The 15,240-nt window shown below is 36.5% G+C and overlaps 1 protein-coding gene and 1 non-coding gene across 4 annotated transcripts in view; both read left to right on the forward strand.

The window, feature by feature from the left end:
* Positions 1–15,240, forward strand: part of RC3H2 (ring finger and CCCH-type domains 2) — a 49,521-nt gene that overhangs the window by 11,901 nt on the left and 22,380 nt on the right. For all 3 annotated transcript variants that reach the window (XM_043916919.1, XM_043916918.1, XM_043916920.1), the window contains exons 4-9: positions 482–715; positions 6,873–7,048; positions 12,227–12,427; positions 12,878–13,010; positions 13,124–13,242; positions 14,554–14,666. In XM_043916919.1, the coding sequence (XP_043772854.1) occupies positions 482–715; positions 6,873–7,048; positions 12,227–12,427; positions 12,878–13,010; positions 13,124–13,242; positions 14,554–14,666 (976 nt within the window). The remainder of the gene's footprint in view (positions 1–481; positions 716–6,872; positions 7,049–12,226; positions 12,428–12,877; positions 13,011–13,123; positions 13,243–14,553; positions 14,667–15,240) is intronic.
* On the forward strand, positions 12,690–12,800 carry LOC122704180. The gene has a single exon (XR_006343794.1). It is a non-coding gene; the product is annotated as a small nucleolar RNA SNORD90 (small nucleolar RNA).

Below are 15,240 nucleotides of genomic sequence, written 5' to 3' on the forward strand. Positions count from 1 at the left end.
TAGGAGAGAGGGAACAATTGCTGGAGCAGTATCTTTTAGTCAAAAAGGGAATTGGATTTAAGGTATTGTCCTGGAGCTGTGTTCTAAATGTCTTGAATACAGTAAAGCAGAACAAAAGTGTTGTTAATCGTTACTTTTAGATTTAACTTTTCATTTATCTCCAAAATTATCTTCAGTGGTTTTAGTAAAGATGAAGAATAGACTTAAAAAAACCCAAATTGTTGTCTTTTGTGGGACACATATAACCCAGAGAAAAGGATACCCAAATAACATTTGAGGTAATTGAAATTTAGATTCCAGTTACCACAGAATAGTAATAAACAGGGACAGAACATTCATTGTCAAAAATGAAAGTACCTTATAAGGAACTCACTAGAAATTGTGGCTTAATAGTTGAATACTAGGTCTTTTTATTAAATAGATAATGAAATTGACTTTTTTATTTTAATTGAAAAAAACTGTAGTGTCCTTTTTCTTGAAGGTGTAGCTAGTTTGAACCAGAGTGCACTGAGCCGTCCGATGCAGAGGAAACTGGTGACGCTTGTAAACTGTCAGCTGGTGGAGGAGGAAGGCCGTGTAAGGGCCATCCGAGCCGCGCGCTCCCTGGGAGAGAGGACGGTGACGGAGCTGATACTGCAGCACCAGAACCCTCAGCAGCTGTCTGCCAACCTGTGGGCCGCCGTCAGGGCTCGGGGGTGCCAGTTTCTAGGGCCAGGTAAGATGGATCACTGTCTTACTGGCTATCAGGGCTGGAGGGTGCCAGTTTCCAGGAGTAGGTGAGAATGCTCTGATTTATACATACAAATTTTAACATAATGAAAGATAAATTTTTTTTAAAAAATTTTTATAATAACCACCCTACCTTGGGGTGCTTGACGTGTTTGTATTTGCTGCACTGGGTCTTCATTGCAGCGCACAGGCTTTCTCTAGTTGCAGCATATGGGCTTTTCTTGTTCAGCATGGGCTTAAGTTGCCCCACAGCTGTGGGATCTTAGTCCCCTGTTAGGGATCGAACCCATGTCTCCTGCACGGGAAGGTGGATTCTTAACCACTGGACTACCAGGGAAGTCCCAGCTAGTTTTTATTAATCATAACTTATATGATGAACAGTGCTATAGGATTTTTGAATAAATTTCTTGTTTAATTCTCAACAGTCTCTAAGTGACACAGATCCAACTTTACAAATTAGAAAACTGAATTAGAGAGAGGCCTGATATTGCACAGGTAGTAAAGGAAAAGTAAACTTTGTTTTTATGAAAAAAATTAAAAGTTCATGATTGTCTTTAAAATTGGGAAACAGAAAAATTATTAGAAAAAATGAGAATCACCAGAGGATGTTTCTTTTATAGTTACTATCAACTGCATTCTTTTTTTAAAAAAATCTTATACCTATTCCCAGGTTATGAAGTACTTTTCTGTGATATCTTATTGTTTTACCTTTCTGATTTAGAACTATATAGGCTAGGAATAATTTATTTCTGTGAAGGAAACTTTTTAGGTGGCATTGGGACTACTGGATAGACATGTGGAAAAAGATAAAATTTGATGTATTTCTTTTTTTTGCATGAACGTATTTCTTATATTCCCTAGCTACATAAATTTTAAATAGGTTAGAAATACTTATGATTAAAAAATAAATTATATAGGTAATAAAAACTTAAAACTCAACATTCAGAAAACTAAGATCTTGGCATCCAGTTCCATCACTTCATGATAGATAGATGGGGAAAAAGATGGAAACAGTGACAGACTTTATTTTCTTGGGCTCCAAAATCACTGCAGATGGTGACTGCAGCCATGAAATTAAAAGATGCTTGCTCCTTGTAAGAAAAGCTTTGACAAACCTAGACAGCGTATTGAAAAGCAGAGACATCATTTAGCCGACAAAGGTCCATATAGTCAAAGCTGTGGTTTTTCCAGTAGTTGTGTATGCATGACTGTGAGAGTTGGACCATCAAGAAGCCTGTGCACAAAAATTGATGCCTTCAAACCATGGTACTGGGAAAGACTCTTGAGAGTCCCTTGGACAGCAGGGAGATCAAACTAGTTAATCCTAAAGGAGATCAACCCTGAATTGGAAGGACTGATGCTGAAACTGAAACTCCAATACTTTGGCCACCTGATGAGAAGAGCCAACTCTGTGGAAAAGACCCTGATGCTGGGAAAGATTGAGGGTAGGAGGAGAATGGGATGACAGAGGATGAGATGGTTGGATGGCATCACCAACTCAGTGGACATGAGTTTGAGCAAACTCTAGGAGATGGTGAAGGACAGGGAAGTCTGATACACTGTAGTCCGTGGGGTTGCAAAGAGTCAGGTGTAACGTGAGTGACTCAACAACAAGAAAGGTGAACATAAGAGTGAATTCCTTTATAACCTAGAAATAGAAAACACTCTTTTCTTTGACTCCGAATCCAGAAGCAGTTACAGAAAAGATTGATATTTGACTATATAATTTTTTGAAATTATAATAAAGCCTCATAAGAAAAGTAAAAAAAAAAAAAGAGAAACTTGGGGAAATATTTATATAATATCACGTACAAGGGGCTTATATAACTAACACCTAAGTGTGTTGTGTTTAGTTGCTCAGTCATGTCTGACTCTTTGCAACCCCATGGACCATAGCCCACCAGGCTCCTCTGTCCATGAGGATTATTCTCCAGGCAAGAATTCTGGAGTGGGTTGCCATGTTCTCCTTCAGGGGATCTTCCTAATCCAAGGGTTGATCCCAGGTCTCCTGTATTGCAGGCAGATTCTTGACCATCTGAGCCACCAGGAAAGCCCAATATATAATTAGGTACTTGTAAAAACTCAGAAGAAAAATACCAACAACCCAATTAAAAAATTGACAATCCTAGATTGTATTTACTAGTCATACTGTTATTGTTATTTTGAAGTGAATTAGGATACAGCAAGTAAGTAGTTATATTAATGCCATCAGAAATGAAGATTTTTGACATTTAAAAAGAGATATAAGTATGAAATCAAATAATTTATGTAAAAAGCCTGCATCCTTAAATTTTAATTGGCAAATAAGTACAGACTCATTTCTTTTTCTTTTTCTAGAAAATAAGTATTTCCTAACTGTCCACTGTAAAAGCTTGAAAGGAATGAATAGCCCTAGCACCCAGATAGCATTTCATACTAAAAAGAAGTAGGGCTCTTTGAATAAATGTCTTATCCTAGTTCTAGGGTAGAAAAGTACAAGATGAGCCTGGGAAGTCTTGTGCTAAAAAGTAAAAAAGCTGTTAAAGACCATCGGAATCTTGTCAAAAGGACACAGTTTGAAAAGGCTCCCACTGGACAAAAGTGGGACAATTTGAACTTCCAAATGAATAATGACTATAATGAATTAAAAAACATAAAATGTGTAAAAATTCATGATCTTGTAGTATGAGTACAGAAAAAATTAATTGGTTATCTTTGGCAGTTGCTACAGCACCAGCACATTATGCTAAAAATTGGAAAAGGAATAGAAAAAAATCATGCCTTTTTAGATTGCTTTCAAGGACAGTTTCTCAGAATTTTGAGGGTAAGTTTCTCTTTTAGCAGAGTTCTAGCTAATAAATTTAGGAAAAAAAATGTTAAAGTTAGAAAAATCACATCAGGTGAATTAATGGATCTAGGTAAGAATTACTATTGGCTATTAAAACCAGTAGATGAAAGGTTAGTAAATGCAAAAGGCCTAAACCCAGTGATGAATCTTGATATTACTGAAAGTGAGACATCTAGGTCTTACATACCTCTCTATATGATACACAGAATAAGAAGTATGCTTGACCCCCCAAAAAGCCCCGAAAAGCTAAAATCTTATTCCAAATCGAATCAAGTCTCTAGTTTACATGAAATAAGGAGGATAAAGGCATACCATAAAAAAAAGCACAAAATTAAAATGAAATTGAGAATGTGGGATATTGTTTAGAAAAATTATTGTTTCTGCAACCAGTTATTTTGTTCTAAATGGGAGGGTGGGAGAGTGGGGGGAAACTAGTATAGGTTTTTCTTGTTAAGCGTGAAGACATACGAACCAAAAGCTACATATGGACTTTGGCTTCGTACTCAAAGAAACCAACTGTAAGAGGAAATTTTAAGACAGTGGGAGAAAATTCAGCATGGATTGGATATTAGATGATATCAAGGAAATACATTTCTTTTTTTAGACATGGTAATAGTGTTATGTTAATTTTTTTAAAGTGCTTACCTGTTAGAAATACATAATGAATTATTTAAGGATAAAGTGCTATGTTATCTTGGATTTACTTTAAACCACTCCAGCTAGAACAAACTAGAAAATTGAGTAATGAGTAGATGAACCCTTACTGACAGCAGCTGTATTATGAATGCATGTTATCTCTACTTTTGTATATGTTTTATTTTACATAATACAGTTAAATTGAAAAATAATTTTGAAAATTCATATTTATATATAATTTGAGAATGCTACCTGTGGATATTTCCTCATGTTTATTTGCCTTATCTAAGAAGCACTAGGTGCTGTGTTGGTTTAGTTGCTAAATTGTGTCTGACTCTTGTGACCCCATGGACTGTAGCCAGCTAGCCTTCTCTGTCCATGGGATTGTCTAGGAAGAATAATGGAGTGGGTTGCCATTTCCTTCTCCAAATCTTCCTGACCCAGGGATCCACATCCTCTGCATTGCAGGCAGATTCTTAACAGTGGGCTACCATGGAAGCCTAAGAAGCACTAGACTAGTTATCAAATATCCTGTGTTCTGAAACTCAAAAAGATAATAAATAGCACAATTTAAAAATGGACCAAGGGCTTAAATAAATATTTCTACATAGAAGATACATAGATGGCGAAAAAGTACATGAAGAGTGCTCAGTGTCATCAGTCATTAAAGAAATGCAAATCAGAATCACAATGAGATAACCATTTCATATCCACTAGGCTGTCTGTAATTTAAAAAGTGGGGGAAAAACAGTGTTAATTGAGGATGTTAGGGAACTTGGGAATGTAAAATGAGGCAGTCCCTGTGGAAAAACAATTTGGCTGTTCCTCAGAAAGTTAAATGTAAAAAAAAGTTAAATGTAGAATTACCTTATGATCCAGCATTTCCACCCCTAGGTATATACCAAAGGAACTGAAAACAGGTATTCAAACTGATTTGTGCATGAGTATTTATTTATAGCAGCGTTACTCACAATAGTCAAAAGGTGGAAGCAATCCAGACATCCCGTCAGTTCTTATGAATGGATAACCAGTGTGTGGTATATTTATAAATACTGTATTATTTAGCCATAGAAAGGATTGAGATACCAATACATACCACATGTGGATGAACTTTGAAAATGTTTCTTTAAGTGAAGGAAGCCAGGGAACAGGTCACATATTCTGCATATGTAAACGTCACTCCATAGAACTAGACATCAGGCTAGTAGTTGCTGGAGGCTGCAGGGGTCAGTAGTATGGGGGGTGACCGCTTGATGGTTACTGAGTTCCTGTCGGGTGATGAAGATGTCTTAGAACTAGATCAAGGTGATGGTTTTATAACATTGTGAATTGTTTACTTTAAAATGGTTAATATTATGTTACGTGAATTTTACCTCAATTTTTAAAAAGTCCTTGTTTCTAGTTATAATTGTGTTGCTTACTGATTGTGAAACTTGGCCTAGTCACTTAACTTTTCTGAGCCTTGATGTCTCACTTGGAAAAAGAAGGGATTTGATTTTTAATCTAGATTCTAGGTAATCTAGTTCCATTGTTTTCATTGAGGACCAGTATATTTTTCACTTTTTAATTCTAAAATAATTTCAAATTACCCAAAAAGTAACAAGAATAATGCAGAGAATTCCTTTGTACTCTTTATCCATATTCACTCATTTGTAATATTTTGCTGTATTTGTTACATAGTTCACTTTCTTTCCTTTTTGAACCATTTGAGAGTAGGTTGCCTATTTCATGCCCTCTTTACTGCTTACACGTAAGTCTTTTTCTTATTAAAAACAATACATTCATCAAATTCAGAAAATTTAACATTTGTTAAAACTCATATTCCAGTTTTGTTGGTTATTCCAGAAATATCTTTTATGGCATTAAGTTTTTTCATTTTATGATTGAGTCTAAGATGATGTCATGTATTTATTTGTCACAGCCGTTAATGTGACATGCAGGATCTTTATTTCCTCGACCAGGGATTGAACCCATACCCTCTGCAGTGGAAATGCAGAGTCTTAACTACTGGACTGCCAGGGAAGACACTATCACACCTCTTTTTACTTTTCTTTAACAGTACCATTCCTCAGTCTTTCTTTGTCTAATGTTGCTATTCTTAAAGATTACAGGCAGTTATTTTATAGAATGTTCTTAATTTGGGGTTTTTTTTGATGTCCCCTTATGATTAGATTCAGATTATACTTTTACCTCCCTGGCTGGAAAGCAACACAAATTGATGCCTTTAGGTATTGCATCCAGTAGCTAATACCACTTTTAAATCATATACAAAATACTTCTGACAGGCAAAGCAACAGTCTCAAGCATAAAAAAATTACCATTTATTTACTGTATGTCCTTCACATGTTATTTGTCAGAGTAGCTCTGTGAGTTTTATTAACAAGGGCCTTTTTCACTTCAACATTATGATTATCTAGTTGACTATTACAAAGCTGTAGAGGATATGTTTTGTTTAAAATCTGTTTACGTGTATTCTGATTGGTTGTTTAGTAGGACTCTTCTTTTGCTTGATTACTTTCTAAGTAAACTATATTTGTGTGTGTATGATGTTCTCATTTTGTGCTAAGTATTTGCATACTGGAGATAGTGAACCACCATAAGCTAATATCCAAAGAAGTCTGTGACAGGCATGATCTGCAGGGCTCCTCATTTATCATGAACTCATGTTCTTTACTTACAGCTATGCAAGAAGAGGCTTTGAAGTTGGTGTTGCTGGCATTAGAAGATGGTTCTGCTCTCTCAAGGAAAGTTCTGGTACTTTTTGTTGTGCAAAGACTAGAACCAAGATTTCCTCAGGCATCGAAAACAAGTATTGGTCATGTTGTGCAACTACTGTATCGAGCTTCTTGTTTTAAGGTAAGTAGCAAGCAACCATCTAAACATTGCATGCATGGAATGGGTGTTAACCTGGTTTAGAGGCTCCAGAAATAAAAGAGATAAAGGCGACTTTTCCTTCTGTATTTATTGCATCTGTAATATTGTAGATGTATAATACTGCTGTGCATGGGTGTAAGAGCACATAATGTAAAGGTGTCAGCAACACTATGAGGAAACAAGTTTGGTGAACTTGACTCTTGGAAGAGTAAAAATGAACTGAAGAAGATAAAAGAACTAATTCATTTATATTTACCACCTTAAAAGAGATTCAGGAACCATACTGAAAACTTAATAAAAGAAGGCAAATGTTTTAGCTTCCCCATTATTATTTTTATCTCTTTCTCTGTCATGATTAGATTAAAGCCTTTAAACTGAAAGTAGCCCATATGTTGTCTTAGGACAACAGGAGAGTAACATTTGAGGATTGCCCACTCTGCATTTAGATAGTAAGGTTTTTGTCAAAGAGGGTCGGGATGAACCCTAAGTTATTTCAAAATGTAGTTTCCTCGTCAGATAGGCTTATGGGTGATGACAGGTACTGAGAGGCATGGAAAGAAGGCTGAATCCTTGAAGTCTCTGCATGATACAGGAATACAGGTTGCTGGTGAGGTTTTGAGCAAAGGGACCAAGGGCTTGGAATAGAAAGGCCCATTGGCTTCTGTAAAAGTAAAATTTCTGGATTTCAAACCAAGGCTTATTTAAGCTATTTTGCTGATTTTATAGCTCAAGAGTGATAACAATATAAGCAGAAGGAGGTTTTTTTTTTGTGCACTGCTTAGTGTGAGGTAACAGGTTAATTGATGATGAAAATATGTTCAAATGAGTTATCTTCACAAATGAGAGTTGGACACTCTCTGCCTGCTAGTTACAATGCTTGATTGTGTCCTTAGGGAAACAATTGAAATGAATCTCTGGTTCTTCAAACAATGTTTTTGGCTAAGCATCCAGATGACCAAGCTCATTTATCATCCTGAAGTGACCAGCTAGGTTCTTAAACTGTGCCTTACAGATTTAATGTTGTTTCTTTTCCTCAACAGTGTCATGCAGATTTGTGGTTCATAATTGTCATCCATCTTCAACTGCTCCTAATATCTGACATTTGAATAACATTCAGTTTAGAAAGAGATTTCAGTTTCATGCTCTCATTTCATCCTGTACTACTCCCCTATAGTTTAAAATGTTAAAAGCAGTGTTTTGATGAATAAAAGGATATCATGCTGAAATTTGCTGAAAGACCTCTCTCCAGGGACATTTACTCTAGTAAACTACAATGAGTGAGTCAAGGTCTTTTCCTTGACTCTAGACTTAGAGACCTGAATTTTGGGCATTCCTCAGAAGCAGAATCACAAATGAGGTCACATGCTACATGTTATCAATTTTATTAATTTGCAATTAGAAGTTCGGCTCTTAAATGACTTTAATTCTCATGTTGTAGATATTGTCCAGTAGAAGATTATCAAACCTTTGCTTGCTTAGCATGGAGTCAGAGCAAGGGAAGTTGATGATTCCAGTGTTTAATGCACTGGTTCCAAAATGAAGATACACATCAGAATCGCCTGGGAGATTTTGCAGAGTGTACATACATTCCTGGTCCCATCCCTAGATGTTTTATCTGATACAAAAATGTATCAGTGCAACTTGAACATTCATATATACTTTTTAATTATGTGGTCTTTGAAGCCAGGGATTCTGATTACTTGAAATTGTAGTTTTCAGAACTTCATGGGTGATTCTGATGCCTGTTATTAGAACTTGAATAGGCCAGGCTTTGCAAGCCAGCTATGATACATACATCTTTACAGTTCAGGTGGACAGATGTTCCTACTACCCGAGAGGCACCCTGTACCCTGCTGGTTGGATGAGTGTTACCACCCTCTGGTTGTTTAGGTTTCTTTTTTCTATGTTTTAGATTAATAATTCTTCCTTCTGTTTCTTTAAGTAGATTATTTCGAGATTTCGAAGTTATACTCTGCTCTTTCCTAAATAAAACGTAAGATCGTGTAGATTAGAATTTTGGGTCCCATACTTTTCTATAATGTATTTATATATTCTCAGAGAGAATTGTGAATTGATACTATTAAGTTAACTCTCAGATTGATTTCCCCATCTTTATGTACTAGAGGTCATATTATTGTTGTCTCCTGTGCCACCAGTAGCAATTGAAACAACCAGTGAGGTGGGCTGGGGATATTTTCATTTTACTGATGAGGAAATCATCAATTTGAAGAGTTTGAACAATGTGTTCAGTCTTAAGTTTCAGAGCCTGTACTAGGCCTCAGTCAATTCAGTCGCTCAGTCATGTCTGACTCTTTGCGACCCCATGAATCGCAGCACGCCAGGCCTCCCTGTCCATTACCAACTCCCGGAGTTTACTCAAACTCATGTCCATCGAGTTGGTGATGCCATCCAGCCATCTCATCCTTTGTTGTCCCCTTCTCCTCCTGCCCCCTATCACTCCCAGCATCAAGGTCTTTTCCAGTGAGTCAGCTCTTCGCATGAGGTGGCCAAAGTATTGGAGTTTCAGCTTCAGCATCAGTCCTTCCAGTGAACACCCAGGACTGATCTCCTTTAGGATGGACTGGTTGGATCTCCTTGTAGTCCAAGGGACTCTCAAGAGTCTTCGCCATCACCACAGTTCAAAAGCATCAATTTTTCGGCGCTCAGCTTTCTTCACAGTCCAACTCTCACATCCATACGTGACCACTGGAAAAACCACAGCCTTGACCAGATGGACCTTTGTTGGCAAAGTATTGTCTCTGCTTTTTAATATGCTATCTAGGTTGGTTATAACTTTCCTTCCAAGGAGTAAGCGTCTTCTAATTTCATGGCTGCAGTCACCATCTGCAGTGATTTTGGAGCCCCCAAAAATAAAGTCTGACACTGTTTCCACTGCTTCCCCATCTATTTCCCATGAGGTGATGGGACCAGATGCCATGATCTTAGTTATCTGAATATTGAGCTTTAAGCCAACTTTTTCACTCTCCTCTTTCACTTTCATCAAGAGGCTTTTTAGTTCTTCTTCACTTTCTGCCATAAGGGTGGTGTCATCTGCACATCTGAGGTTATTGGTATTTCTCCCGGCAATCTTGATTCCAGCTTGTGCTTCCTCCAGCCCAGCGTTTCTCATGATGTACTCTGCATATAAGTTAAATAAGCAGGGTGACAATACACAGCCTTGACGTACTCCTTTTCCTATTTGGAACCAGTCTGTTGTTCCATGTCCAGTTCTAACTGTTGCTTCCTGACCTGCATATAGGTTTCTCAAGAGGCAGGTCAGGTGGTCTGGTATGCCCATCCCTTTCAGAAGGTGGTCTGAATTCTAACCAAGTATCAGATTTCACATGGCCATTAGCAGAATTTATGGTTTAGGAATAAGTGTATCTTTTATTGTGAAAATTAACTAGCTACATACTTTTAGATAATTAGTTTCAGTAAGACATGTGAAACTCTACCTTTGAATTTGTTTTTTGTCACTTAAGTATAGATTAAAGCTGTAAAAATACCCTAATAATCTTTTTTGTGGTGGCAGGAAGTTTCTCAATTTCTTAATCATCAGCTGTAGTGCCAATATTTGCTTAACCATCATGTCCCTCTTCTGCTTAAAAGTTCTCAGTGATTTCCCATTCTCTACAGGATAATAGTCATACCTCAGAGATACTGCAGGCTGTGTTCCACAGCACTGCAGTAAAGCAAATAATAAAGCGAGTAATGAATATTTTGGCTTCCCAGTATATATAAAAGTTATGTTGCACTATACTGTATTTTGTTAACTGTGCAATAGCATGATGGAATAAAAGTGTACATACTTTAATTTAAAAATATTGCTAAAAATGCTTACTATTACCTGGGCCTTCAGCAAGCCTTAGTCTTTTTGTTGGTGGAGGGTCTTACATCATTGTTGATGACTGACTGACCAGGGCAGTACTTGCTGAAAGTTGGAGTGCCTGTTGCAATTTCTTAAAACAGCAATGCAGCTTGCCCCATGAACTGAGTCTTCCTTTCACAGATGACTTCTGTCTGGCGTGCAGTTTACCCACAGCAGAACTTCTTTCAGAATTGAAGTGAATTCTCTCAAACCTCGCTGCTGCTTTATCAACTAAATTTATGTATTATTCTAAATTCTTTATTATCATCTCAACAATCTTCACAGCATCTTCACCAGGAATAGCTTCTATCTCAAGAAACCACTTTCTTTGCTTATCTTAAGCAACTCCATTAAAGTTTTATCGTGAGATTGCAATAAATCAGTCACATATTTAGGCTCTGCTTTAATTCTTGTTCTTTTGCTATTTCTACCATGTCTGCAGTTACTTCCTCCACTGAAGTCTTGAATCCTTCCGAGTCATCCATGAGAGCTGAAATCTTCTTCTAAGTTCCTGTTAATATTGATATTTTAACCTATTCCTGTGAATCACGAATGTTCTTAGTGGCATCTAGAATGGTGCATCCTTTCCAACAGGTTTTCAGTCTACTTTTCCCTGATCCGTCAAAGGAATTACTATCTATGGCTGCGATAGCCTTACAAAATGTATCTCCTAAATAATAAGGCTTGAAAGTCAGAATTACTACTTGATCCATGGGCTGCAGAGTGAAAGTTATGTTATCAGGAATGAAAACATTAGTCTCATCATACATTTCCATCAGAGCTCTTGAGTTACCAGGAGCATTGTCAATGAGCAGTAATATTTGGAAAGGAATTTTTTTTCTAAGCAGTAGGTCCCATCAGTGGGCTTCAAATACCCAGTAAACCATATTGTAAACAGATGTGCTGTTATTTGGGTTTTGTTATTCTGTTTCTAGAGTACCGGCAGAGTAGATTTAGTGTAGTTCTTAAGGACCCTAGGATTTTGGGGGAGGTAAATGAGGATTGGCTTCAATTTAATATCACCAGTTACATTAGCCCCTCACAGAAGAGTGAGCTTGTCCTTTGAGCTTTGAAGACAGGCACTAACTTCACTCCAACTGTGAAAGTCCCAGATCATGTCTTTTAAGAATTTTTAGTAAGTAGATTATTTTTCTGTACCTTCTCCATGTCGTATCTGATAGGCTATAGGTACCTTCCCCTTCTAAAATAAAGAAAAAGTTGGTTGGGGGAGTGGTGAGAGCAAAGCAAATCTGATGGGTTTTTTTTTTTTTTTTCTCTCTTTCTATTTTTAGGTTACCAAAAGGGATGAAGACTCTTCCCTGATGCAGCTAAAGGAGGAATTCCGCAGTTATGAGGCTTTACGCAGAGAACATGATGCCCAAATTGTTCATATTGCTATGGAAGCAGGACTCCGTATTTCACCTGAGCAGTGGTCCTCACTTTTGTATGGTGACTTGGCGCATAAATCACACATGCAGTCGATCATTGATAAGGTTTGTGAAATTAGAGATGCTAACTTTATATCATTGTTGTTAATCTTGATGAATATTTGAATCTTCTGAAGGAACTAAAGAGACAACCAGTTGGGAGATTCCTTATATATCTCACAGATATCTTTTCTTTCTTTTTTGTTATTTTCTAAATTTCAAAATAAACTAAGGGAGGCAATAAGGTAGCAGATATGGGTATTGACATAAAAACAGCCTGGCTTACCAAGTCTATCATTTATCTAGATTCTGATGCCAGATAGCTAATAAATAAGTTTTCTATGTGTCTAATGATGAATTTCATAGGGCAGATTCTGAGGTGAAAATTTAATTCATCATTGATACTCCTACTATGGAATCTGAAGACACTTGAAAACCTGTTCAGTATGTTGACTGAATAAAAGCATTTGAATATAGATGTGTTGTAAAAACCTTTTCATTTTCTTTTTGTGTTAGCTGCAGTCTCCAGAATCCTTTGCAAAGAGTGTTCAGGAATTGACAATTGTTTTGCAACGAACAGGTGACCCAGCTAACTTAAATAGATTGAGGCCTCACTTAGAGCTTCTTGCAAACATCGACCCTAACCCAGGTATGTGAGAATATAATTGCTTATGCTTTTTAAAAAATGATTTCCTATACACAAGAGATTTACTGCTAACAAATTTTTTTTCCTCATTTCATCTGCTTGGTGGACTATTTTAGACGCTGTTTCACCAACTTGGGAACAGCTAGAAAATGCAATGGTAGCTGTTAAAACAGTGGTTCATGGCCTAGTGGACTTCATACAAAATTATAGTAGAAAAGGCCATGAGACACCTCAGGTAAGTAAAGTTATTTCTCTTCTGACTGCTCTTATTTCTAATGGAGCATGCTGAACATCTTAACAGGCTGTTTGGTTAGTGGACGTCTTATGTGACAGGTTTTTATTCTCTGTTCTTTTGAGAGAAACCTAAGTTTTAGTGTACCTGATAAATAATTCATAGTACAGCAGTAGTTTGGGGAGTGTCTTGAATATCAGTTCACTGCAAGCTTTTTTGACTGGCTATAGATCTGATTCCATCCAAATATTTTGCCTGATTTTTTCTTAATTTGGGGAAATTGTCACTTTTTTCTCATTTGCTGCCATTCCAGTGAGTTCATATTTGTAAATGTGTGGAAGTAAAGTATTTTCAATGTACTTTTGAAGGAGTTATTTAAGGTAAAACTCTTTATTTATTATGAGACAGTCTCAATATTTTACATAGATTATTTCTAATCCTCACAGCCACCTGCAAAGCAGTTGCTATCCCCAAGTTGAAGTTGAAAGAGGTTAAATAACCTATCTAAGATCATGGTGGCAGTAAGTGACAGAACTGGGATCAAATCTACTCCAAAGTGATCTTTCCACTCTTGTGTCCTTATTCTATTAGAAAACAGTATAATGTTAAACGCTCACAAGTATACACACGTGAACATACAGATAGTGTCTTCAGAAACTGAACCTTCAAGCTCAATAAGAGAATGTAAGATAAAAAAAAAAAAGAAAACATTATAATGTTCAAATATTAGCTAAAAGATGAATATTTCATCTTACAGTTACAGAAATAAAAATGATGTCTTAGAGTTTGATGCAAATTATAGCAGTCATGATGTTTTTATATTTTGCCTCATTATTTGTATGAACTTAGCTCCAACCCCTTGGAAGAAAGTTGTACTCTGAAGTTGACAAGTAAAATTAGTGTTTCTTAAATTTTAACTTCTAGGATAAGTTGTATTCTTCCTTTTCCTGAGAACGTTTAAGTAGACAAAGCTTACAGCTTTTTAGATACTTTTTGACATTGTTTGCTTGATTTGATAATTTTGAGACATCAATGAGTTGATGAAAAAATCTTTTATTTTTGTGGGTGTTTTGTTGACCGATAAGTAATGCAACATTTGAGCTAGTTCCTGATGATCCTCAGAAGGAGTATCTATAATGTCAACTCATGATGATGTCACGTAACTCATAACAGGAAACAATGCAGTGGTAGTTATGTCAGCACAAGAATTATCTAATGTGAAAAAGAATTAAAGGTGTCATCATAAAATTCTTACGTCCCAAGGAGTGAGAACTGAAATCTTCAATTATCCGCATATTGATTTTCTTTTTGTAGCCTCAGCCAAACAGCAAATACAAGACCAGCATGTGTCGAGATTTGCGACAGCAAGGAGGGTGTCCGCGAGGAACAAATTGTACTTTTGCCCATTCTCAGGAAGAGCTTGAAAAGTGAGTTAAGAGAACTCTATTTTATTTGGATTTAATTTTTGGTCATCATGAAAGTCATATAGAGTCAAAGTTTCGAGTTTCAAAGATGCAGTTATGTCCACATCATGGAATTCTTTAGATTGAAAAATAACCTTTTCTTTTGAAACCATACCTTGTTGCTTCTGGCAGCATAGTTAACAAGTGATTTAGAACCTTATTCAGGAATCTAATTTTAGACCATTGTAGAGCTAGAATCCATGTTTCCACTAAGCACCTGTGCAGAATGAAAATATTCTTAGGCTTAGAGTCTTATATACTCAGGTTCTATTGAAGGTAACAGCTGAGTCTCAGGTAAAATGGTAAAGCAGATACATTTTCTTTTTATGGCTTTTGGTCTTTTTAACATTTCTTTTCCCTTTCTCTTGTCCTATAGGTAATCCCTTTTCCTATGTCCACTTATCCCAGACATAAAAGTAAATGGAGATTAACTGCAATAAATGTTGTCCAAGTTTTTGTTGTTTTGTTTTTTAACCAAAACATTCATCATTGAGATCTCACCAAAAATTGATTCCAACCTTTCTACTGAATACCTGGC

The sequence above is a fragment of the Cervus elaphus genome, chromosome 11 (genome assembly GCF_910594005.1).
Source record: "Cervus elaphus chromosome 11, mCerEla1.1, whole genome shotgun sequence".
Classification (NCBI taxonomy): Eukaryota; Metazoa; Chordata; class Mammalia; order Artiodactyla; family Cervidae; genus Cervus; species Cervus elaphus.